At 32.1% G+C, this 27,762-nt stretch overlaps 1 protein-coding gene across 1 annotated transcript; it reads left to right on the forward strand.

Annotated features, from left to right (window-relative positions):
* The first annotated feature begins 3,387 nt into the window (after positions 1-3,387).
* On the forward strand, positions 3,388-6,899 carry LOC114169712 (ADP/ATP translocase 3, mitochondrial-like). The gene is made up of 4 exons (XM_028054978.2): positions 3,388-3,580; positions 4,365-4,832; positions 5,376-5,747; positions 6,428-6,899. The coding sequence occupies exons 2-4, from the start codon at positions 4,386-4,388 to the stop codon at positions 6,722-6,724; spliced, it is 1,116 nt and encodes a 371-aa protein (XP_027910779.2). The 5' UTR covers positions 3,388-3,580; positions 4,365-4,385; the 3' UTR covers positions 6,725-6,899.
* Positions 6,900-27,762: the final 20,863 nt, after the last annotated feature.

The following is a 27,762-nucleotide window of genomic DNA, read 5'->3' on the forward strand; positions in this document are numbered from 1 at the left end:
AACGTTCTAAAATTTAACTTTTGGGGCAACGAAAAACAAAAGGTTTATGTTCATTTTTTTTTTCATTGATGGGTAATTGTTATTTTTTAGATCAACTTTATTTCTCTAAATTGTTAGTAAGAGGGATTGAGTCCATAACCTTTTACTCCCTTCACTTCCTTCTAATTATTATCTATCCAGGTAAGGGAAGCTAGGGTTTCACACTTTTAATGTATATTGTTTGCTTTTTGACTCCGTTCCGTGTTTTTAACGATTATATGGTGTTTAGCACGATATGAATCTGTACTTTGCTTTGCTCTAGATGAATATGTGTGTTAGCCTGCGTGAACAATGGAGGAGATCTGATAATCTCGCCCAAGCGAGTGGGTCTCGCCTAAGCGAGAATATCATAAACCCTCCCAGGTGCTACGCGAGCTGTCGCTCAGGTGACGAGCTCCAGTTTTGAGCGAGAAGCCATCTCGCTCAGGCGAGGAGGTCTCGCCTAAGAGAGAGAACGCGACAGCACCATTGTTCCACTTTTTGAGCTCTCACCTAGGTGAAAGGAGCTCACCTGAGCGAGAGAACCCCTTGCCTGAGCGAAGCCTTTTAGCTTAAGCGAGAACTGGGCGAGAATGTGCTCAAGTGTTGTTTTCCCCTTTATTCTTGCATGATTGTCACATGTTTGGTTGGATTACTATGTTAAAGTATGAATTGAGTGATTTTGCATGTACTGGATGGTTTATGGGCTAGATTGGATGAGTTTGGTATGATCTTGGTACGAAACATGAAGGGATGGTTGGTTTATATATATTGGCACGAGATTGGTATGCATGATAATATTACGTTGGTTGGTGAGACATGATTTTGGTTTATCAAGACGTAATTCCACGAAAGTTTCATGGTGGTGCCTCATGGTCAGGACGTAATTCCATGAATCTCTAGGTGAGATCTCATGGTGGTACCTCATTGGTCAGGACGTAATTCCACGATGGTTGCGTGGTGGTGCCTCATGGTCAAGACATAATTCCTTGACCCCTGTTAGTGGGAGCTCATGGTGGTGCCTCTTGCTTAGGACGTAATTCCACGAAGTTCGTGGTGGTACCTTATTATATAATTTAGTAAGGATTCAAGTAAGGGTTGCATTCTGACACTCTAAAGAGTAAGTTAGTCTCACGTAGGGCGTACTGACTCAAGTGGTGAGAGTAGCAGGAGGCTCTAGTCTCTGGCAGGATAATGACCTTAGATGTTTGAAGGCTAACCTTGTGAGTGATAAGGTGAAACCCTTAACAATTGGCTTTGTAGAGCAGTAGAGGCCACCACAGGTGCAAGCATCCAGTGAATCCGACTAATTATATGTATCCGGATAATCGTGTCTTGAGTCTTAGTGTATTGCTTGGTGGATTTATGTACGTTTAACTTTTAAATTGTATCGTTCAATTGCATGCTAAAAATCTTCTACTCTAGCTTACCCTTTTCTGCTTGCTTGTGTGTTCTGTGTGTGGTTTTCTCCTCTTGCAATGATCATAAATTTATTGATGTGAGTAGATGTGGGAACCCCTAATGTTCATCAGGGTGATGGAATTTCTACTATGTAGCCTGACTTTTGGTTGGATCTCATTCCTTCAAGTACCGCCTGTAGGCACTATTGCCTAGGTGTTTGGTCAAAATGTTAGACTTTTACTTTCTGTTTTATTATTGGCATCGCGGTGTGCCTTAGTTTTCTTTCTGTAGGTTTGGATGACTGTAAGATCCTTATACCTTAAACCTTGTGTCCTTTTGATATTTAATTTATGTAATGTTTTATTTTAATAGATTTATCTATTAAAATGAGACGTTACATATGACGATTAAGTCGTGTACGTGATAACTATGATGTTTAAGAAATTTCAAGGAGAAGTTCCTGGCAGTGATGGTTGTGGTGGTATTGATAGTGTATGCCTTGATATGGGAGAATGACTGGTTGGAGGTATCCTGAACTCTAATAATCATTCACACTCAAGTAAAGTAGAATGAGTTATGTGGTGAAAGTAGCAGGAGATCCTAGTCTTGGGACATATTGGGCTATAAGCATGAATGGGATTAACCCTGTGGGTGGTTGGGTGATAGCCTATTGAGACTAGACTCTGCAGAGCTTAAGAACCATCATAGGTGCACACCTCTTGTGTACCCTATATCAAGAGCATGTATCCAGATAATTGAGTCTAGAATAGTCCGGTGATATGTATGATTTTGTGTAATGATTGTAAATATATCTATTATGATAATATAATTTAGTGTAATATGTTGTGAATATAAATACATGTGTACCTCTTTTTAGCTAGTTACCCTTGCACTTGTTGGTTGTTGTGTTTTGTCTTTTTCTTTTACGATAATCACCTATTCGGTGGGAGCAAACGAAGTTGCAGGTTTAGAAACACCTTTGGAGGATGAGAAGGTATTAGTTAGAGTTGTAGAAGGTTTTAAAGAGTTTTAGTAAGTGGTTAGTTTTGTATAAGCTTTTAGATTAAGTGTATAAATGATATATTTTTATATTCTTATATTTTGTAAAACTGTATTAATATATTTTTACACCAAATTATCTTGAATTATCTGTTTTCAATACTAAGATGAAACATCCTTTTTTATTAGTCTAAACTGTTGAAATTGGGTTGTCACAAAATCATTTGTAGTTTCCATTAATAATAGATATTGAAAAATGAGTTTGTCCAAGTCAATTTGATAGATTAGGATCATGCTTTTACAAATGTGTTATTTTTAAAATAGAAAATAGTTTAGAAATTACACTTGTTAGATTATATATTTAAATATAAGAATATGTTTGAAAGAAAATTTCATTTATAAAGTAAGTATTAATTATGACTTGTAATAAAATAATTTAATATGAGTATAATACTATTTTAATTTATTTACTTAAAAATATTAATTAATCAATTAAAATTTTAAAATATAATTTATATATATATATATATATATATATTAAAATAATTTTGAAAATATATACGTTTTTTAAACATACTACTAAGACAGGGTAAAATTTTCATATATTTATTGAAAAATATTTGGAATGGTTTGCTTTGTTTATTCTTGTTTTAATTATTGTCTTTATTATAGTTTTTATAATAAAAAATAATAAAAGTATTATTATTATTATTATAAATCTAAATAATTTATATAATTTTATTATAAATAATTTTTATTTATTTAAGTAATTTTTTTATCGTAAATATTTATTTTAGTTAAAAGAAATAGCTAAATTTAAAATAGGAGTATAATTGAAAAAACATCAAGTTTAAGAAAGTGATAGCATTTAAAAATAATCACTAAGAAAATAAAATTAGCAAAAACCTTTTAGTAAGAAAATAATATCGTTTTACATTATTTAGAAGTATTAAGAAGCTGACTCTGGCAATATTTGGGAGAGCATTTTCGGCGCAGACATTCTCAGTTTTTTCGGCCGAAAGAAAATGGTCCAAGACAAAAGGAAAATAGTGAAGGGCATATCCGTCATTATGTAAAACCCTAATGCAGCTGGTTCTGTGCTCCATTTATAGTCTCAACTCAACCTTCGTCTCTTCCATTCTCTCACGTATCCTCTCTTCAGGTATTCCCAACCCTCCTCTTCTGTTGCCTGCTATTTTTTCATTATTCTCATCGATTCTTCTTTCTTTTTCATGTGTTTCTGTTAATTTTTGTTCTGTAGTTAGTTCCTCTGTGATATTGAATAATCTTGCACGATTTGCTTTGCGATCTTCTCCTTTAGATCAAACCACTCCACACACTCACAGAGTGTAAGTTGAATCTGAGAGAAGAAAAACTGTATTATTTGCTTTAGAAGTTTACATTTGCACACATATGCCGTCTACATTATACTGGAGAAAATGCAGGCTCACGGGTGTATTCATGTTTTTTGTAAATTTCGAAAATAATCTAATTCTTTATTAAATAATTGTAATTAAAAAGTTATGAAAACAAATTCGTTAAAATATTTTTAACTTGTCTTTTTTGTTTATTCGATCTGTAAGAGATATTGAAAAATACGAGTGAAATATTTATATTTAAGATTAATTTTGATATAAATTGTGTACATTAGAAACTCAATTTATAATTGCTATTATATGGCTAGTTAGAGAGCATCTTCAACAAAAATTGCATAAAACTAAAACTGTTATTTTGGAATAGATCTTACATGTATATGCATTTTTCTATAAATTTAGGTTATACACACACACACACACACACACACACACATATATATATATATATATATATATATATATATATATATTCTGATATATAAACTACCTCCATTAGAACTTTGGTTTTCTTTCTAAGTGGCATTTTAGTGAGAATTTGTTTTAACACTGGTGTTGTTGAATCTATGGCAGGCTGCTATCTAGACTGCAATCATGGCTGATGGACTGGAGCATCCATCAGTTGTTCAGAAGCTAGCTGGACAGTCTTACCTTGTCTCCAGGCTTAGCCCCAACTTTCACTCCAGGAATTATTCTGCAACTGGTATTAACCTTAATGGAGGACTGCATACGTCTGGATTGGCTGCCTTGTCATCTGTATCTCCAATTACTGCACATGCTCCAGCAGAGAAAGGACCAGGTGCTTTTATGGTGGATTTTCTGATGGGCGGAGTATCTGCTGCTGTATCAAAGACAGCTGCTGCTCCAATTGAGAGAGTCAAATTGCTCATTCAAAATCAGGATGAGATGATCAAAAGTGGTCGGTTATCTGAACCATACAAGGGAATTGGTGATTGTTTTGCTCGAACCATGAAGGATGAGGGTGTGATTGCTCTTTGGAGAGGCAATACTGCCAATGTTATCAGATACTTCCCCACTCAGGTGAAGATCTAACTTATGAAGATTTTAAGTAGTTCTAGAGATGGCTGCCTTCATTAAGTTTTTGCCTATACATGTGGTAGTAGCACTTTTCCTCCCAAATGTAGAGACACTTTTAGAACTGTAGGTTGTACCTTTATTAACACATGTGACATCTGAATTTATTGTCTTGATAGTCCATTTTTGACAATGCTTGATTGGTCTTTTACATTGCCTGTATCTATTTGCATTTCACACTCACACACCCACACTTAAATTTTCACTCTTGCTCCTGTTTCTGTATCTAGAGAGCCCCCTCTAGATGTGTGCAGTGTCACAGTCAGAACGGTCGTCTATGTGCAATCTAATGACTGAATTTGTCATCTCTTTTTTTGCATTCAGTTGCACCATCGTATTTCTAGATTATTAGCTTATATTTTGCAAGGGCAAAGATCTAGATAATATCTAGTCATGTCTTTCTAGCTGTTTACATCTCTTGACCAAATATGTTTTAACTTTTTCTCTATATCGGATCTGAAATATCTAATATTCTCCTTTTTCTTCCAGGCTCTGAACTTTGCTTTTAAGGATTACTTCAAGAGGCTTTTTAACTTTAAGAAGGACAAAGATGGCTACTGGAAGTGGTTTGCTGGAAATCTGGCATCTGGTGGGGCTGCTGGGGCTTCTTCTCTCTTATTTGTCTATTCTTTGGATTATGCCCGTACACGTTTGGCTAACGATTCAAAGGCTGCAAAGAAGGGTGGTGAGAGGCAGTTTAATGGTCTGATTGATGTATACAGGAAAACCATTAAGTCTGATGGCATTGCTGGCCTTTACCGTGGTTTCAACATTTCATGTGTTGGAATTATAGTGTACCGTGGTCTTTACTTTGGAATGTATGATTCTCTGAAACCAGTTGTATTGGTTGGTGGGTTGCAGGTATGTGTACAAATCGAATCTCATGTTATTTTTGATTTGTATTTTAATAAAAGTCATCTTTTACTCATTTCACTTTGGATTCTTTGGCATAATTTTTTTAATTATAAAATAAATTTGTTTGAAACTTTGAATGTATCAGCTATATTATTATTGTTTAATTTGTCTCCTTGAAGCTTCTCTGTGGGTTTTACATAGTTTAAAAAATTTAAAATAGTTTTTTTATAGCTAACCATACAGAAAGTATTAGTATGAGAGTATAACATGCCAACTACCTCATGTCTCAACAATCATGTTTTGGAGATGATGCTTATATAAAAAAACGAAAACAAACCAATGAAAACATACATTGGAACCAAACCAGAACTCATGTTTTAGAAAACCAGGCCTGTATTCCAATAGCTTTTCCCAGTTTCTAAAGGAGACTTCACTAATATAAGGAGGCAAAGTATCAAACCATCTATATTGTGCTTAGACTTTACTCCTAGATGAACTATACTATAAGCGCCTGTATTCCCTTCTCTCTAAAATTGTGGGAAACAAGAAAGTTTAAAATTCTACACATATATTATCCATTATGAGGCTAACTATAGATCTTGGCATTTCTACTCCTGAAGTTGTGCTCCTTTTTCATGGTGATTTATTTTTATGTTTACTTACAATGTTACTCTTGTTGTTAACAGGATAGTTTCTTTGCTAGTTTCCTTTTGGGGTGGGGAATCACAATTGGTGCTGGTTTGGCTTCCTATCCCATTGACACTGTGCGTAGAAGGATGATGATGACTTCTGGAGAAGCTGTGAAGTATAAGAGTTCTTTGCATGCATTTCAAACAATCGTGGCAAAAGAAGGTACCAAGTCACTCTTCAAAGGCGCTGGTGCAAATATATTGCGTGCTGTTGCAGGTGCTGGTGTGCTTGCTGGTTATGATAAGTTGCAGCTTATTATGTTCGGAAAGAAATACGGGTCTGGCGGGGGCTAAAATGATGACGACAATTTCCTAGGATAATCATGTTTCCCTTCTGATATGGAATAATTTTGAATGGAAATTTTGGTATTTTGATATTTTCCAAAATTTAGGACCGTGAAACAAAGAAATCACAATTTTGTGAACAAAATTCTTCATTTTGGTTGAGAAAATGAGACTCTTTTCTTGATTGCTAGTGTGATGACATGTGATTGTGTCGCATGAAGGTTGTTATATCCGAGTTTGCGTGATGTTTATGGACATGATCAATAAGAAACAATTAATATACAAATTGCTTCTATATTGACATGGTACATAATATATATACGAATTGCTTCTTTAGGTTTGTATGTTTGGTTTATAGTGATCCTTAATTAGAATCACGTCAATACGGCAAACAAACTACTCTAATGAGATAACTATGTCTTTCACCTAGACAACCAAATCTTCAAAGACATTTGAGTGACTTGAAAGTAGTGTTACATTAAGATCTAAGGAAAAGTATTCTTTGGTAACAATCAAACATCACATTTTGTAAGAATGTTAAAAACTTACTATGGGGAAAACCATAATGTTGAGTGGATGATTGCACAATTTCAATGACGAGAAAATATCTTAATAGACTTAGGTCTTTAGTTTGAAATCAACAACGGGGATGAGACTTGAGACAAAACATCTGATTAAGATCATCACTAATGATGACAATACCAACAACGTCAACAACAATAAGAATCTAGAGTTGGGATGGGGAAGAGAGGTGAAAGGCTAAGTGATCCACCTCAGGGGTCATACCAAACTTAAGCCCAAGGTGAAATGAACAAACCATGTCCCTACTTCAAAACTATAGAGGGAGCAACAAAGCCTACATACAAAGTGGGGGCTTTCTTCATGCAACCCACGTTTTTCTTCGTACATTCCCAAATTTTACTGTGATGTCCATTATAACCCTATGGTTTATATATGTATATTAAGCAATAATTACTCACTCATATTTATTGCTCTGCTACATTTACTCAGTATCATCAAGTTAGGACGAACTTCATTTCTTCTCTTCAACAATTCTCAAAATCTGGTTCTAGTTTCTTTTTTTTTTTTTGGATTTTTAAATCCATTTTTAGATTTTCCCATAATTCAAAATACGATTCTGGATTTTTGAAAAATGGATTTCGAAATTTGGTTATAGAATTTCCTGCATTTTGAAATCCGATTTTGGAGTCCCTCAAATTTTGAAATTTCACGAATTTCGAAATTCGGTTTTGCATTTTCTTCGATTTTGAAATCTAGTTCTGAATTTTTGAAAACTAAATTTTAAAATCATGAGATTTTGGATTTTTCGGGAATTTTCTGGATTGTGAAATCCTTCTTGATTTTCTCAAATTTTGAAATCTGGATTAGGATTTTTCCCAAATGTCGAAATCTAGTTTTGCAATTTTCTTGAATTCCAAAATTTAGTTTTGAATTTTTGCAAACTAGATTTTGAAATTTGGTATTAGATTTTTTCGGATTTCGAAATCTGATTTTGAATTTTGCCGGGATACAATATATCCATACTAAACTGAATTTCAAATTTCAGAACGCTTCTAAGTGCAAGGGGCAAGGGAACGAGGGAGGAGTTGGTGCATACAATTTGGTGGTAGGGCGCATGAGATGAAACTTATGAAAGAAGAGAGGGTTTTTACTCTACTTAACCTTTTTATCTTAGTCAAAGTCAAAGGTTAGTAGTGGCATTTCGAAAAAGTTGGGGATGTAAGAACAAAATATGGGGTGCAGGAAGAAACCCCTACAAAGTGCAAGTGTTGAGATGGTAAAATCATGTGGTTGATTCATATAAACTTCTTTTTGCTACTGTAGAAGAGTAACAAAAAAGGTATAATTATCCATTTTGGATTAGTGTGTGAAATATGTATCCAGTTTAAAAAAAATGTGCATCCAAAAAGTGTTTCAATCTCTTTTAAACAGAGTTAATTAACGCCGTTAGTCAACGTGCCACGTGTTAGCCTATGTTTTTTTTTTTTTTTTTTTTTAAATTTTTTTAATTTTTTGAAAAAAATAAAAATGCTACGTGTCAAGTCTATGTGTGTGACACATGACATTGTCAGTGCTATGTGGCATTGTAATGTCACATGTCAGTGTCACTATCAGATGTCATTGTGTTGATTTCGATTTAGTTTTCATATGTCTTTTTGTTTCAATCTAGTACCTAAGTATGTGTATCTGATTCAATTTTATCTCAATTTTTTTAAATAATTAAAATATTTTTGTAATCCATTTTTTATAAGATTAAAAATAATTAAGTATAAATATTTTTACAAAATTAAGTACTAATATTTATATTGTTTCTCTCAATTTCAGATCAAATTTATTATTTGTATAGATGTTATACTAATATTTTTTATTAAAAACGACTTTTTAACATATTACTTTATTTATTACTTTTCTATTAAGTACTCATGTTTTGTTAATTTTTATTTTTTTTCTAAAATAGAACAATATTGTCTTTTATTAATTTTAAACCAAAATTTCCATTGGTATGAATGTTATACTATTTTTTTTATTAAAAATGACTTAATAAAATGACTTTTACTACTAAATTTTAATATAAATATCAAATACTTAATTTTTGTAAAACTTTTATACTTAATTATTTTTAATTTTATAAAAAATGAATTTTAATTATTAAAAAATATTAGGTCAAAATTGAATCAGATACAACACTAAATTGAAACAAAAAAATATATATGGGGATTAAATTGAAATCAACACAATGACATCTGATAGTGATACTAACACATGGTATTGTAATGCCACGTGGCACTAACAAGGCCACGTGTCACACACAGAGACTTGACACGTGACATTTTTACTTTTTTTTCAAAAAATTTAAAAAATTAAAAAAAAAACCACAGACTGACACGTGGCACGTTGACTAATGACGTTAGTCAACTCTGTCTGAAAGGGACCTAATTGAAGCACTTTTCAAAAGTTAGGATGCAATTGACATTTTTTTTAAATCGGGTACCTATTTGACATATTAACCCCAAACTGGGTATTATACGAGTAATTATACCAACAAAGAAAATTACATCTTAGATATTTTACAAATAGTTTATTTTTTACTTAAATATCTTTTTAGTCTCTTAACTTTCACTCAAAATTATAATTAGTCTCTCTTTGAGACTTTAGTCCAATTTAGTCCCCAACTTTAGAAATGTAAGAATTTAGTCAATTTAACCAAATTTTGTTAAGTTTATTTAACGTTTCAAATATGTTTCATGATAACATTTAAGTTGTTTACATAGTTTGAAATGTCAAATAAATTTAATAAAAATTGGTTAAAAAAACTAAATCTATGTATTTATAAAAATTAGAAATTAATTGGTCAAAATTTTTAAAGATGAAATAATTTTAATTTTCTAATTTTCATTTAATGGATCAAAACATATTCATTCATTTATTCTTTACTTAAAGTGATATCACGAATGAAACAAATATTCCCGAATACGTGTGAAAGAATAAGACGAAGGTCCTATAATTATTTGAGATAGAATAAGAAGTCCAATAATTGAGAAAAGCATGAAAAGAAAATTATGAGAAAAAATATTATATATTTTTAAAACGGTACATTAGAGTAGGTGTAACCAAAGAAGATCTAACCGACCCAATCCAAGAGATCTGAAAAAGAAAATCGATATTATTCAGTTGCACGTAATAATGGACGAATGTATTTGGGTGAATCAAATACCACAAGTCAGATATCGATATGAATGTAAAAAAAACTCGTACTCACCGATAAAATTTGCAATAAATAAAAAATAATACTGAAAATACTATCGGCAAATAATGAGTACAAATATATTTTATATCTGCATATTAACGAGTACAAATATTTTTCTGAAAATGATTATCCGCACAGTGGCGGAACTTGATAAAAAATCTTAGGGGGCCAAATTATATTTATTATATATAAATTATTATTTTTTAATTAAAAAAAATTAATTTCTTTACATCATTTTTTTATTTAAAATAAACACTCATGACAATAGAATCCAAACAATATAACAATATTATATATGAAAGAGTAGCATAAAGTTTATCATCAACAATAATATATAAAAAAAACAAAACAAAAGTTACCTTTAGTTAGAGTGTTTCTCCAACTTTTAAAACCTATACAAAAACATTCAAAAAGTTAAAACATGTTGATGACAACCAACTTATTGCTAATTAGAATTCAATGAAAATAAACTCAATTACTTGTAACAATGAAAACATCTGAGCTAGGTCGTCCGCTTGGTTTTTTACTAAAAGGATAGCACGGTAAGCAATATGCAACATCTTTTAATGACGAATACTCTAACCATGAAGAAAATAAGTTAAACCATGTGTACTGAAATCTTCTTGGATGATCATCTTTACCAGACAACGGATAATTTTCTAGATGTATTTGATATGGACCCCATTTTAGATAAGCCCTTCGTACCTTATCAATTTGATTTGGTAGGTATTACCAAATTTGAAGACGCTTCCCCGGATCATGTTCTAAGGTATTTTTGTTTTCTTCAATATTTGGATTTTCATGAAGTTTCTCAATTTTAGATGACGTAGATGCATTTTTTTCATCTTCATCACAAGCCTTTCTCTTGAAAAAAGAATCAATTATTTTACTCTTTATCATAATTTTTCTAATATAAATTTTTCACCTCTCACCTATTTACAAAAAATATAAAATTATGAATACCCGAAATTAAATCTTAAAAGACTCAATATTTTAAGAAAACTAATAACTTCTAAATGATTAGCTTCCCTTACCTTAGAGTAGATTCCTAATCTTGCTCTTTCCTTATACAACTTCAAAGCCTAAAATAGCTCTATCTACACAAAGAAGAGTTTGATCAACAATTAAAGCATGATTTTATGATCTCTAACAGATAGAGATATGCCTAGAGCGTAGAAAAACCACATACAAGAGGAAAACAAATTGCTTCAAAAAAAAAGGGAAAAAAATGAACTTACTCAAAAGAAGAAATTGTTCGGTCCAAAATGTTCATTAACTCTTTAATTTTGTCGTAGTGCAATTTGATTTTAAAAATAATAAGGAATTAACGGTAAAAATTGAGATGAAAATAAAACGAGAGAAAGAGATGGAGGTACGGAAGAAAAAAAACCAAATAAAAAAGTATAAGAAATTATAATAGAAAAAAAACATAATTTTTAAATTTAAAAAAAAATTCCAAACTAAATTAATATAAATAAGATAATAATATATAAATAAAACAATAATATATAAATAAAGAAATAATATATAATTATATATATTTTTAAATATATAGAAAATAAAATAAAATAAAAATCAATTAATATAAATAAAATAATAATATATAAATATTATTTTTTAAATACATAAAAAATCAAATAAAAAAAATGTTGGGGAGCAGTGGCTCCCCTGTGTCAAAACGTTCTTCCGCCACTGTATCCGTAATGACTATCTGTAAAATATTAACATATTGATTTTGAATGTATTATTTTTTATCAATTGGTTTTAAAAAATCTTCATTTATTTGTAAACCGTCATTCAACACTATTTAAATTGGTGTACTTTGTTTTGAAATTTATAAATACTATGCATTGTATTTTTATTTGAATTTATAGTTAAAATTTGTTCTTAAATATTAATTTTTTTTTTGTAAATATCTTTGAATACCCGTGAATTTCCGTAGGTATTAAAAAATATACGAATATCAAATATAAACACAAATATGTATTCGGATACGAAACAAATATTTATCCAACATGGTACGAAGAACTACTGTTCGTACCCGTCCATGCCGTTAACATCCTATACATATACATAGATACATCAAAATTTAAAACTCTATGAATATCGAAGCCAACTTGACATTAATATTTTAAAATTATAGTTCCTAATTTTAAGAATGAAAGTTTCACATTTATAAAAAATACACCTTAAGTCATCATCGCAAATAGCAACTTCTTAAAGGTCAACCAAACTAAAAAAAGAAATTAACTAAAAGTAGAATATATAACATACTTTAAAATGTGACAAATAGCGTTCATAATTTCTTACACGTGTCCTTCTCATCACACTTAGAGATTAACATTTGGCTTCCATATTTGCTTACACGTGACCTTAGGGTTTCAGAAAGATGGTTCAAAATGAGGAGACAAAATAGATACAGCTTCTTCTATCATGCTCTACAAATACAACAACATTTTCTTTCTCCCGCCAAGCCATAATGCTTTGCTTTTGCTTAAGTTGTGTTTCTCTTTCAAGAAAGAGATCTGTGTTCTTCTTAGCATCAAATTATTGTTCCAATCTCACGACTGATTAACGAAAGATTTGAACATCATAATAGTCTTCTAATCTCTCTGCACTTTTCATCTGTTCATCTCTCAAAAATAGCATCTTTGTACTTCTTCCTCTCTTAAATTCGACGAATTAACCTCATATTTGTGTTTTAATCTATTTATACCCCTTTTCAAAACTTCTTCCACACTTTGTTGTTCTTAGAGTTACGATTCTTCTCTCTGCAATGTTTAACTTTTTCTCGCAACATCTTTGCATGTCAAATTTGTACGTTTACTTTATCAATCTCTGTATATATTCTGCATATCGCTGCACTGTGTACTCTCTGCTTTAATCTATTTTTTCTTTTTGCAAATCTATATTTTTAATTTATTTATATATGTGTATTGTTTCTGTTTAGAAGAAAGTAATGTAAGCTTTTATTGTTTGTTAAAGTCTGATTTTAACTTATATGCATATATACATATTCACAAGTTTGTTCATGCTTGTTTTTGACATTTTCTTTCTGCAAAGTGTTTTAATCCATGCATTGATGCATCTGTAAGACGCATGAGGTTTACTCCATTCAATTATTCAGTGTTTTTTAAGGTTTACTCCATTCAATTATTCAGTGTTTTTTGTAATATTGGTTCTTTAGAACAACTTTCAATTTGGTACGAAAGGAAAGGTGTTTTATTTGACTGTAACTTAGTTCCTAAAACCAACACTTCCTACATTCCTTCCACCATCAGTGCACTTGGGTTCAATATTGACTATGTAGTTTCTAAGTATCTACTTCAGTTTAATGTTTACATTAAATGATATATAATGATATATAATATCAAGCGAAAATGAAATTTTAGCTCCACTTTGACTTATTTTTGACAGCACACGTGTTTTCATTTTAAAACAATTTTGATTTTGTTTTGCAATTGTTGACTATGGCCAATTTTGGCACGTAGGAATTGGAAATGAAAAGGAACATCACTTCATTTGAACCTAAATAAAATGAAAACAACCTTGTTCTCCTTCATCGTGAAACTTTAGCCCCAACTTTCTGATTTCTCTTCTCTTCACCATCATCTTCTACCTCCGTACACTCAGACGGCGACAACGACTTCACCACCCCATTCCTAACAAACTAAATAGAGACTTATTTCACCGATAATAGAATAGTTATTTATTCTTTCAAAAGAATGTTTTAACCTGTAATAATTTTCTATACAAATTTTTGAAAATAGTTATAAACATAGGAAAATCATATTATATTGAAGTGCTCCCGAAGTTAAATATAATAAATTATCAAACAATGATAATAAAATTATGATAATTAATGTAGATTTTGGTCAATTAGATCTTAAAAAGTAAAATCCAGTTAGTATGTTAATAGTAGTTGTTTTAGGTAATTATTGTAGATAAAAATTTTATTTATATAATTAGGCTTTTCATCTTGTGTTTATTTACATATCTATTTTAAGGTATATCTTAGGCTCTAAGATGCTAAGGTTAAGTGAATTGTTTGGTGTTAGGCATAATGTCGATTGAGTTAATAAGTCCAATACCGAAAGACATGATAGGTAAAATGCCTACTTGATTGATAATCATGAAGAGTGTTACACATAAAAGTTAGGGGGTCAACAATAAAGGAGGGACATTAAAATATATTTAGTTGTAATAAGTGGACGATTTTTGAAATACTAAGGATGATAAGAATTTGGAAGGTCTAAAGGCAAAAGATAAAATGAACTTTCGAAGATAAGAAAATGGGAGATCACATCTCTAAATGCTCTACTTAATCAAACTTTTCCCCTTTTGGCTAGAACAATAACAAAGAAAAATGATAATTTTACTCATCAACGTCCATTTGAATGAAATTCATCTTCGTCTTCCTACCATTTTTTTCAAGTTCTCTTTAAGTTCCAACACCAGTCAAAATTCCAATTATATCTAAATAAAACAATAAACTAATTCACATTTCACATTTGATATTCGGAAATGAAATTTTGACTCTTACTATTTGACTCATTCTTGACACCACACATGTTTCATTTTAAAATAGTTCTAATTTTGTTTTCAATTGTTGACAGTGACCAATTTGGGCATGCAAGAATTGGACACGAAAAGGGGCATCACTTCATTTGAATCCAAAAAACAAAAAAACCTAGTTCTCTTTCCTCGCGAAACTTTATCCTCAACTCTTTGATTTATCTTCCCCTCACCATAAACTTCTACCTCTGTACACACAGACAACGGCAACAACTTCACCGCCCCATTCCTAACAAACTAAATAGAGGCTCATTTCACCGAAGTTTCATGATTGGTGCCGTTGTCAGAGTCCTTGTGGTCCTTTGCTTTACTTTTGATGCCCTAGTCACTATCCCTAGTTCATCTTTATGCTCTTCAAATTTGTAGTTTAGTTTTGTTTATGTTCTTCTCTCCCCATTTGACCACACATTTCATATTTCTTTTATTGTGCAGAAGGGCGTGTGTCGGAGCCGTTCTTGGTGATATGTTCGTTTTGTATGAACGAAGCCAACCTCCTATTTTTTTTATTCTCTTTCTTTTGTTGTGTTTGTTGTTTCAACGATTGGAGTAGAAGATTGACACACAAAAAATGACAAAAAACATGTCAAACATATATGATGATCCATGTGCAAAAAAGTGGACAACTAGGAAGCACTTTTAGTACAAGTTTACCAGAACTTGGAAAATCAAACTTTTATGTAGACACAAAATTACATGTACTTGTTATGGACCATAGTAATCAGATTTAACTAGTTATCAATCCAAACTAATTAACTGGCTTGACTGGTCTTCAAAAACGATGATAGAAAACCTGTCAAACATATTTGGTGATCCATGTGCAAGTAGGTGGAATGCTAGGGAGAAATTTTTATATAAGTCTATCAGAACTAGGAAATTTAACTTTTATGTACACATGAAATTACATGTACCTGTTATGGACCATAGTAATCATATTTAATTGGTTATCAACCCAAACTAATTAATTGACTTGACTGATCTCCAAAAAATTGACAGAAAACCTGTCCAAAAATTTGACAGAAAACCTGTCAAAATATATCTGGTGATCCAGGTGCAAATATGTGGAGAGGTAAGAAGGACTTTTTGTACAAGTCTATCATTAAATATTTATGTACATACGAAGTTACATGTACTTATTATGGACCATACTAATCAAATTTAACTCGTTATCAACCAAACTAATTAATTGACTTGAAAAGTCTAAAAAAAATGAGAGAAAACCAGTAAAAAATAATAGAAAATAAATAACAAAAGTAAAATAAATAATCATACATACTTCCTAGTCAATGACCTTAGTATATATATTTTTTATATTAATAAAATTTCATATATATATATATATATATATTTTAAAATTTAATATTTTAATATATATTATATATTTGATATTTTAATAAATTTTTATATATTTATATTTTTAGATGAGGAAAAGTCTCTTTTTTTCCACATTTATTTTTCAATTTTACCTCTTAAATATTTTTTAAATAAAAATAATTATTTTATTAATATTATTCTTTAAGTGATTATTTGTTTAATTTAAACATTTTTTATTTGATTATCTTTTAAATTTAATCATTATAAATGAAAATTAATTATAATAAAATAAAAATTATTTTATCTTTAATTTTATATTTATAATAATAATAATAATTTTATTATTTTTCATTATCATACAAAAAGTAAATACATTGTTTTTACTAGTTTATATAAAATTTTTGGAATTACTCTTTTTTTTCTATTTTCGTTCAAAAATAATAAGTTGGTTCTTGAGTTGATTTTAGTTTCAAGTTGGTTCTGATTTTTGAAAAAAATATGCAATTTTGTCATTTTTTTCGTTAAATTTCTTGAATCAGACAAATGTTTTTTCATTAAAATTGAAGTTGTGAATAATGATGATTTTTTTGTTGTTGGTGTAATTGACATAATCCTAATGTCAATTTTTGTGAAAATTTTTGCTCTGCTTTAAGAAATTTAACGAAAAAGATCAACATGCAATTTTTTTTTCAAAAATCGAGACCAAATTTAGATTAAAAACAACTCGAGGACCAACTTGACATTTTTAGACGAAAAATAAACTAAAAGAATAATTCAACCAAAATTTAGACATCCAAGATATGGGCCGAAGATCTTCCTAATCCTACACGTCCAATAGTTTCCAAGAATCGAAGGTGTATTTAGATGTTCATTTAAACTATTTGTTTATAGAGGATTCTTTTTGTTCCATCTTTTTTCGTATACAATATATGATTATGTACGTAATTAATTTATAACTTTGTACATAAAGTGTGACAATACTTTTAAAAATAATATATAATATGTATTTGGGTTTCTACGAGTAAAAATATGTTGTTAAGCAAAATAGTTATTTATCACTAAAAGCTTAGCCATTTGTTATTCATATATTAGCCTCCATTTGAGTATTTTGTAACTGCACATTAATATTATTCCAATTAAAAGAATAAGACAACAACAATTTGAATTCTAATTGTAATTCAAAATTTTTAATCCTGTATATGGTAACCATATTATCTTTCTCTAGGATAGTGTAACGCCCCATTTAATTTAATGCGTAAAATTAAAGGAAACGTCACACAGGGAGAACCATGTAGCGTAGACCTGGGGTTCTAAACACAACCCCTACAAAACCGGGCACACCACGATGCCAAAGGAAAATTGGAAATCAATCTAACACAGAGTGTAAAGTAGAGATACATGAAACGATATATGGGCCTTAGCCCTAAAGAAAACATGAAGACAACTCCAGCCCAGATGGCTAAGCAGCGGAATCACCATTCCCTTGTTGGCCCCGAGAACCTCGCCCATCTGCTCCCATCAATCAAATTGATGATCATCGCAAGAAAGAACAGCCACATACAATACAACCATGCAACAAAACGGGTAAGCTAGTGCCAACACATATTCATCATACAGTCAAATACATTATCATAATCCCATATCCATATAGCAACCAAGCATGTCATGACTCTTCATTCAATACACTACGACTCGACTCGACTCATCCGGATACGTATAACTTAGTCGGATTCAGCGGATGCTTGCACTTGTGGTGGATACCCCTGCTCGACCCTGAGCTGCTCATCTCCGAGCTATGTGTTACAAGTGTTACGATGAATCAAATCTCCCCCACCACAAGGTTAGCCCTTAATGAATTTCAGGCCTCCTGCTACTCTCACCACAGGAGTCAGTCCGCTCTAAGTGAGACTAACTGGCCCCTTAGAGTGTCAGGATGCAGTCCTTACCTTGAATCCTTAACTAGTTATACAAATGGGGCACCACCATGGACACCCACTAACAGGGGCCACGGAATTACGTCTCGACCACTGAAGCGCAACCCTGAAAGTCTCACCTAGAGACCCCAAGGAATTATGCACTGACACAGATCGACCTCATTCACATAACCAAAATAATAATTACCACGCATAGATATACATCACTCGTACCAACTTTTGAAGCCAGTGCCTTTCATGATCCAGGCCCCACTCATTCCAACACCTCATAGTTTATCCATGTAAATAAGATCCAACTCATCATGTTATCATGCCACTTTAATATTATCCGTCTCATTTAATTCACATGCCAATTCTCATACCAATCCATCATCTACAATACATGAATCATGCCAAATATACTTCATGCTCCATTATATACATATCACTCATCATACAATCATACTAAACCAAAACAGATCATTCGGAAACCAATAGACATCCAAACACAGCACTGTCTCGCCCAGCACCTCGCTCAGGCGAGACAGTCTCGCTCAGGCGAGTTCCCCTTCCGCCTAGGCGAGGGCACAAGATCAGGGGCATGAGCAACGCGGGATCTCGCTTAGGCGAGACCCTTCTCGCCTGGGCGAGTTGTCTGCTCGCTCAAAACGTTGAGCGGGTCACCTGGGCGACCTCTCGCGTAAAAGGAGTTTGGGCGAATCCCTGATTGTCTCGCCTAGGCGAGACTGGCTCGCTTGGGCGAGATTAACAGGTCTCGCCACTGTTTCACCTGCAACAGCCATGTTTTTCGAACCAAACAAGCATACAAGGCATCCTTACACATCAAATCGAAGCATTCATTCATAAAATCAGTAACTAATTCAAGAACGACCAAAACAACATCCAAAAACTGGAACCCTAACTTCCCGTACCTGGTTTAGCTATAGCTTTGACACTCGAACAATGAAGATCAATAGCTCACGGGACAGTTTTGCGAGCTGAAAACAATGGCAGGTTCCGAACACGAGTTCATTAGGGAACTCTAACTGAGAACATACGGGACACAAAAGAACATGGGGTCTGAGTTAGGAAGAACTTACGTGGAACGGAAGAACGAGGCTGAGCTTGCAATTACTATGACGACTCCAAACCCTAGCAGAGCTCTCTCTCACGGGTGGAAGGGTGACGACTGATTTCTGAAAGAGTGAAAGTGAGTGTGGAATTAGGGCAGACCTAAGGACTTTATACGTTGGGCCGGCCTTAGGCCCACTTACAAGGGCAACCCACTAACTTTAGGGCAGAAATAAAATGGGGGCCTTACATTCTCCCCAACAACAAAATTTTCGACCTTGAAAATAAAGACTCACCAGGTAAACAGATGTGGGTGTGATTTTCTCATGTCTTCCTCCAACTCCCAAGTCGAGTCACCTGTCCTCCGGTCCCAGATGACTTTAACAAGACTAACGGTCTTTCCACGACGTTCCTCAACCTTGCTATCCTCAAGAGCTATGGGTGGTACTTCCACTGTGAGATCCTCCCTGATCTGTATATCTTCGGCTTCTAACACATGAGCTGGGTCAAACACGTACTTTCTCAGTTGTGAGACGTGAAACACCGAGTGAAGGTTTGCCAACTGCGGGGGCAAGGCTATCTCATAGGCCACTGGTCCAATCCTCCTCGTGATCTGATACGGGCCAAGGAACTTGGGCGAAAGCTTCCTTGAGCGGAGAGCCCTTCCCACACCCGTGGTGCGGGTCACCCTCAAGAACACATGATCTCCCGCTACAAAACTGGAATGAAGATAATAACCATGTTACAAAAAGACAATTTGTAATATTTTTTAGTTGTTACAAAACAAGGTAATTGGTAACATTTACTTAAATGTTAAATAATTTATAAGTAACATTCTTTTAAATGTTAAAAAATGTATAGATAATATTTTTAAAGTGTTAAAAAACATTAAATTTGCAACACTTTCTAATATTAGTACAAATGTTAATTGGTAAATTTTTAGAAAATAATGCTAATAATACATAAAAATGTTGTTAAGACCTTTGTGATATGTGTATAAAAGCTACTTTTAAAGATAATGTTTTTCTTTTAAACTTTAACAACATTTTTTATATGTTATTAAAACTAATATATCTTGATAGTGATTTTTTGGGTTGACATTTAAAAGAAAATGATTAAGAAAGTAAGATTCACAACATCACTAAAACAAAGTAAAATAAATAAGAGAAATGATATTTTAACCTCCCGCGAACACAGCTGTCAGTGTTATTGTTTGCCACCACCTCTATGACGGAAAGACCGTCGCCACTGCCTACATCTGGTGCTACCGACATTGTGCGCGTGAATAATGTGATTGAGGTAATGAATATTAGTCATCACAATAAGATACAAAATCCTTAACCGCCACTGGCTACCTATAACTGCCAAATGTACTAGCATAACATTACTATAAAGATAGAGACTCTGATTAAGACTAATTTATGAACAAAAGAAATTGGCTATATAGCTTAAGAAAGTAAGAGACAACTGTTTCGAAGGCTTTCACAATGTCAAAAAAGAACCAACAAGGCTTTCACAACATCATTATATATTTATTGGGACAAGGCTTAAAATCTATGAAATATAACCATTAAAATAAAACAAGTTTTGATCATATTAGGTAATATTAGTTAACTTATGCTTCAACCAAACTTATTACTTATGGACATTATTGGATTTCAATGGATCCCTCTTTTGGCTCGTTGAAATAAATATAAGGCTTTTAAAAGAGGATAGGTATATAACTATATTATTTGTTATAAGCCTAGATGTATAACACATCATAATGAATTGTGATATGTTATCAATTCTATTATGATTAAAATATAAACCCATATATTCCAACTCTTGCTGCAACTCTTGCGGTTGTAAATACAAAGTCTCCAAATTTCAATATAATACAAATTATGATAAATGATTTTGATAAAGGACAACCACAGAAGAAGGAGTTCAAACAAAAACGAAGGTCAATAACAAAAGAGATGAAAAACCTAAAAAGTAGATAATCACAAAACAAGACCACCCGACAATGAAGAGCAACAAAAGTAAATAACATTATGACAACATTAAGGCCAATATGTGAAGGTTGCATCCCTCTCCAGCTTCACACAATCACAATCAAAATATGTTCACAATAAATGACTACAAATTAAAGTAATGCACAAAACATAAGTATGCGAACCAGGTAAGTGAATCTCAAACCAGCGAACCCCGAACCAGCAAATTCCGAACTACCCAACCACCGAACCAACAACCACCAAACCACAGAGTAGCGTGCCTAAGAGGGTACTTGAGAACCTCAGTCGCACGTTAAGTTCAATTTGATATTCAAATTTTTGGTTTGTTCAATTTAGTACCTCAATTTTGTAAAGAGATTTAATTTGGTCCTTTCCGTTAAGTTGGAATTAACACCGTGTCCATACAGGACACGTGTTAAGCCATGGAATTTTTAATTTTTTTTAATTTAAAAAAAAAATCAATTTCTTTTTTAAATTTGAAAACCGCCACGTGTCAGTTTATCAGCGTGCAACGTGGCAGCTTACAATCATAACACGTGGCAGTGTAATAGTTGTTTTCAATTTAGTACCCAAATTTAAATTTTTTGTTCAATTTAGTATCCAAATTTTTTAAAATGATCCAATTTCGTCCTTTCCCATTTGAGACAAAATTAGTAAATAAGCTTAACTACAACCTATATATACATGTTACAATAACTTTTTCTAATATATACATCAAATCATTTCACCTAAATACTTAAATTATTTTATTTTTTACATTTTAACATTTGTAACTTTTTACACTTATAAAAAATAAAATAATTTGAATATTTAGGTGTAGTGTATAAATTCAAAACAATTATTTTAACATGTATATATAAGTTATAATTAAACTTAGTTACTAATTTGGTTTTAAATTGGAAAGGACGAAATTGGATTATTTTTAAAAATTGGGTACTAAATTGAACCAAAAATTTAAATTGGAGTACTAAATTAAAACAATTTTTACCACTGCCATGTGTCATGATTGTAAGCTGTCACATGATAAACTGACACGTGGCAGTTTTAAATTTTTTTTTTTTAAAAAAATAATTTAAAAATAAAAATTAAAAAATAAAAATTCCATGGCTTGACACGTGTCCTGTACGGATATGGTGTTAACTTCAATGAGAGGACCAAATTGAATCTCTTTAGAAAATTGGGTACTAAATTGAACAAACCAAAAGTTTGAGTACTAAATTGAACTTAACGAAAAAGTTGGATACCAAATCAGTAATTATACCTTCAAAATAATTGTGAATGAAAAAAAAGAAAATACACCCCAGTTACATGTAAGAAGATAAAAAATAGGTCAAAATTATAGAGTTAAAGTATCATTTTCCAATTAAATAATCATACATACCTTTTAGACGGTTTGTAGCTTCCTGAGATCGAGTATATTTTTTTGTGTCCATTTTTAGTTCTAGAGGAGTCTTTTTGTTACCTTCTTTCAATATCCTATTTTTTTTTGTTTTAAGAGTCTTAACAAATTAGAAAGGTTACAAAATGAATTGATATAAGAAAAAAAAAAAGAACAATTGTTATGATAATAAATAAGAATGAATAAGATGCTAACCTTTACATACAGAAAACGGGTTAAGATTGTAGAAATTTGTAACAAATTCAGTGAGTGTCTAGCACAACCACTTTAACAAAATTAGGCAATCCAGAATTGTTTACATAAATTCCATATCAAATATCTAACATGCATGAAAAAACATATGAAAAATAATCCTCATGAAAAAGCCCAATCTTTATGGATAAAGAATAAAATGTAGATAAAAAAATGTCATATTAAAATAGGATATATGAAAAGTCATATGAATATTGATTAAAAAAGCCCAACCCAAAAATATGATTGGAATATTCAAATTGTGGGGTTGCAGACAGTAACAGAAAGGAGAGAAAAATCGATATAGTTTTGTTTTTGTCAATATAACTTTTTTATTTATTTATGTATATAATTTATAATTTTGTACATAACATGTCATTATAATTTTGTACATAATATATAATATATATTTGAATGTCATTATAATTTTGTACATAATATATAATATATATTTGAATTTCTACGAGTAAAAATATGATAAACGAAGTAATTATTTCATACATTTTTTTCTTCACTAAAATTCATAGTCATAGGCATTTGAGCACATTGATATTATTTAAATTGAAAAATAGTTTATTATGACAAATGATCATGAATAAAATACTTGATATAAAGAACTTATCCCTATCTTACTTCTACTTTTATTTTGTGTTACTCCCAATAGTTTCGTTGATAATAACTACTTCAAATGGGTTGGATACATCTTCATAGTTTGGTGAATATTTTTTGTCTTGGCATTTAAAAAAATACAATTAAGAAAGTAAGACTCACAATATCACTCTAAAACAAAAAGATGTAAAATAAAAACCATATATATACTTTATAGGCAAATGAGCATTTGTATTCCTCGTATACCTGATAGAATTTAGTTTACTAGTGAAAGTTGTAACTGCAAAATAAACTAATATAAGAAAAAAAAAAGAACAATTGTCATAAATAACAAATAAGAATGAATAAGATGTGAACCTCTACCTACATAAAGAAGGTTAAGATAGTAGAAGTTCGTAACAAATTCAAGAATTGTACTGTCAGTGTTAATGACAACCACACTAACAAAAGTAGGTAATACAAGATTATTCACATGCAATTCCATGCTGAATCTCTGACATGCATGAAAAGCAAAATAAAAAAAATGAAAAAATATCCTACGAAGAACAAACATCTTTGAAAAAGAATGAAATGCAGAGAATAACAAAATGCCAAATAATGATTAAAATGGGAGATACGAGAAGTGATATATGAGAATCGATTAAAAGCCCATCCCAAAATTTCTAAAAAAATTAGGTATGAGTGCAATAATCAAAATGTATACGCTTTCCAGAAATATAAGGTGAGGATTTTATTTTCTAGTATCGTGGTCAAAATGAACACTAGCTTCCATCATCTCTTCCAAAATTATGTTCCAATATCTTTTTGTCATTTATAATTATTCCCACACTTTTCTTTCATTTCCAAATAAAATAAAAATTAGATCCATTTTTTTAGATGAAAGAAAGAGACCCAGTATACTGAAATAGAAAAAAAAAGTATTCCGAAGGAACCTTCTCTTCTACTGAAAATTTGCCGTTGATAAAAAAAAGATCGGGCTATTTTTTCTATTTCATTTAATATGATTCGTTTATTTATTATGTTTCTTTTATTATACAAAATATATACAAAATAAAGTGACTGGAGATGAATACGACCTTAAAAATCATTATTTTAGGAATTCTATGATCCTGTATTAAGTGCTAAATTGGCTAAGGGAATGGGTCATAATTATTATGGAGAACCCGCATGACCTAACGATCTTTTATATATTTTTCCAGTAGTAATTTTAGGTACTATTGCCTGTAACGTAGGCTTGACGGTTCTAGAATCATCCATGATTGGGGAACCCGCGGATCCTTTTGCAACTCCTTTGGAAATACTACCTGAATGATATTTTTTACCCGTATTTCAAATACTTTGTACAGTGCCCAATAAAGGAGGAGACAAATATTGAATATTTTGTTTCTGTCAAAGTGTTTCTTAATGTTCTACATTTGAATAATGAGTACAACTCCTTTTTTTTTACACTATATGAATATGTACATAATTTATAATTTTGTACATAACTTGTTATTATAATTTTGTACGTAATATAGAATATGTATTTGAATTTCTACGAGTAAAAACATGTTATTAGATAAAATAAGTATTTCGTACATTTTTTTCTTCACTAAAAACTCAACCATTTGAGTATGTTGTAACTACACATAAATATTATAGGACGAAAACAATGGTTTATTATCACAAAGGATCATTAATAAGATACTAACCTTGATATAAATAGATTGATCTACTTCCTCACTTTTATTTTGTGTTACTATCAATAGTTTCCATTAACAAGTCCTAGGTATGCCTTTTATGTGTTATTTGATTTATTATTAATTTTAATAATATGCATGATTATGTTGGGTGATAACATAATTATAGAATTAGAGGAATTAGCACAAACATGACTTGGTTGAATTGGTTGTGCCTTGACTTTGGAATTGTAGGGTATTTTCGTTTTTTTTTTCATTAACCACAAATAGGGGTCATATAAAAAGGCAAATTAAAAAAATTGGAAGGGTTTTAAGACTGAAAAACTATGAGAGTGGTGAGGAGCACGAATTCTGAGTGGAAAAGGTGAGTTTGGAATTGAGAGCAAAGTTGCACTTTGTTTTGGGAGAGCAAAGGAAGGTTCTTAGGTACCACAAAGCCAAAGTTAGACAACCATTAGAAGCAAGGATTTCCAGGTTAGGGGGGACTCTTTTCCATGCATTTATATGATTGTTGAGAAATTTTGTGTATTCTGTAATATGCAATGATTAATGTACCTTTGCCATGAAATTTTCGTGCCAACATGTTGTGAATTGGGTGTTTGATTGTTTTGATGTAATATGATTAAACCCTTATGAGATTGTATGAAAATTATGGGGTTTTGCAGTACTGTTTATGGCTCATGGTTCAATTCCGCATTTTTGGGGGTCAATTTGGTGTCCAAATCATGCTCATAATGTTTGTATTCTGTGATGAATTGCTTAGTATAGTGGAGTGTGGTTTTGACAATTGGTTTGGTTTCTGCGTGCGTGACAGGGAGAAGGTCTACTATTCTTGCTCAAGCTAACTAGGCTCGCCTAGGCGAGAATAGCAGAAACACAAAATCTGGTTTGTGTTCGAGCATCTCGCTCATGCGAGAGTAGCTCGCCTAAGCGAGGAGTCACGTAGTTGTGAGGTTGTGCTGAAGCATCTCGAGCAGGCGAGGAGCCCATGTTTTGGGCGAATGGGCATCTCGCTCAGGTGAGTGGTTCTCGCCTAAGCGAGAAATCGTGAATGAATGCTTGTTGTTGTTCGACTCGCCGCCTAGGCGAGGGAAATTGTTGTTGAGCAAGGGATGATCTCACCCAAGCGAGTAGGGCTCGCCCAAGCGAGACCTCACGATAAGCCTTTGAAGCACACTCGCTCAAGCAAGGAGGATTAGCTTAAACGAGACAGGCCTCGTCGCTTAAGCTAAAGCTTCTATCCCAAGTGAGTTTAGTGTAGTTTGTGTGTATTGTTTCTACGCATTGATGAGAACGTGGATCAGAAGATGTTGTGCCATGAGCGGGTAGGTTCATGGATGGTGGGTAACATGTGGTGGTATGAACGGGGAGGTTCATACATAATTACTCTCTTGTGGGGATACGAGCGAGGTAGGTTCGTATGTTCCGTGCTCACAGTTGAGAGATGCTGCGTTCGAGAAGGTACGTAGCTAATGGATCACATGTGTTGGACTACGGGCGGGTAGGTTCATAGAGTAGGACTACGAGCGGAGAGGTTCGTAGAGGCAGGACCACGAACGGGTAGGTTCGTGTGAGCATCATGAATCCTGAGAACATGGCTAACTTTGTTATTAAGTTGGAGGTTGAAAAGCCTTGGGAGTGTTAAGGATGTAACCATGGTCTAGCTATAAGAATATAAATGGGTGTATTTATATTATTTAATTTATATGTTTCCTATATTCTTTTGAGCTCACCCTTTCTGTTTGTACTTGGCGATGATCGTGTAATTCTTTACACGGGAGCAGTTGATGATACATGTGATGCTGCTAACACCCTAGACGGAGAGAGGGGCTAGCTTGGGATTCGAGCTAGGATTTTATTTATAACTTTCTGTATTAGGTTTTGAAAATTGTAATAAGACTATTCCTATAGTTTTGATTAATCTTTGACGATTGGATTTCTTTTTATTGAAATTTTCCGCGTTGGAATTAATAAAAGTTTTGACGTTTGATATTAATTCCTTATTTTCTTGTTTTTAAATAAGTAATATCTAATATGGGTGTTACAATTGGGACCTCTACACGTCTGGAAGTGATTTTAGGTACGAACGTTGAGCGATGGAATTGACGCTAAGTGCTGAAAATGTGAGGCAAATGACGCTGAGCGATGGAACCTGGCGTTGAGCACTGGATTCTCCTATTTTATTGTTTGCTATTTTTGATCTATGTGAAGGTATCCAATATGATTAATTAATATCATTTATGAATGATTGATTTGTATAAGATAAATATATAAATGCAATATGAGATTGCTTATGTGAAAATGAGTTGAGAATGGTTGATGCTGATCCCAAGAGGATTAGTAATTGGTTTTGTTAGTGTATGCATTGACATAGGGTAGGCAGTAAGGAGGTATCTTGATACTCTAATAAACATTCACACTCAAATAGAGTAGAATGTGCTATGTGGTGAGAGTGGCAGGAGATCCTAGTCTATGGGCTTTACCTTGGCCAAA

The sequence above is a fragment of the Vigna unguiculata genome, chromosome 11 (assembly GCF_037176805.1).
Source record: "Vigna unguiculata cultivar grain cowpea cultivar isolate G323 ecotype 2 chromosome 11, ASM3717680v1, whole genome shotgun sequence".
Classification (NCBI taxonomy): Eukaryota; Viridiplantae; Streptophyta; class Magnoliopsida; order Fabales; family Fabaceae; genus Vigna; species Vigna unguiculata.

Excerpts from the sequence above, each read along its gene's own strand:
- LOC114169712 (XM_028054978.2), top strand. The coding sequence starts at position 4,386 with ATGGCTGATGGACTGGAGCATCCATCAGTTGTTCAGAAGCTAGCTGGA. Across the intron at positions 4,833-5,375 it reads TCAGATACTTCCCCACTCAG|GCTCTGAACTTTGCTTTTAA; the intron begins GTGAAGATCTAA and ends TTTTTCTTCCAG. Across the intron at positions 5,748-6,427 it reads TATTGGTTGGTGGGTTGCAG|GATAGTTTCTTTGCTAGTTT; the intron begins GTATGTGTACAA and ends TGTTGTTAACAG.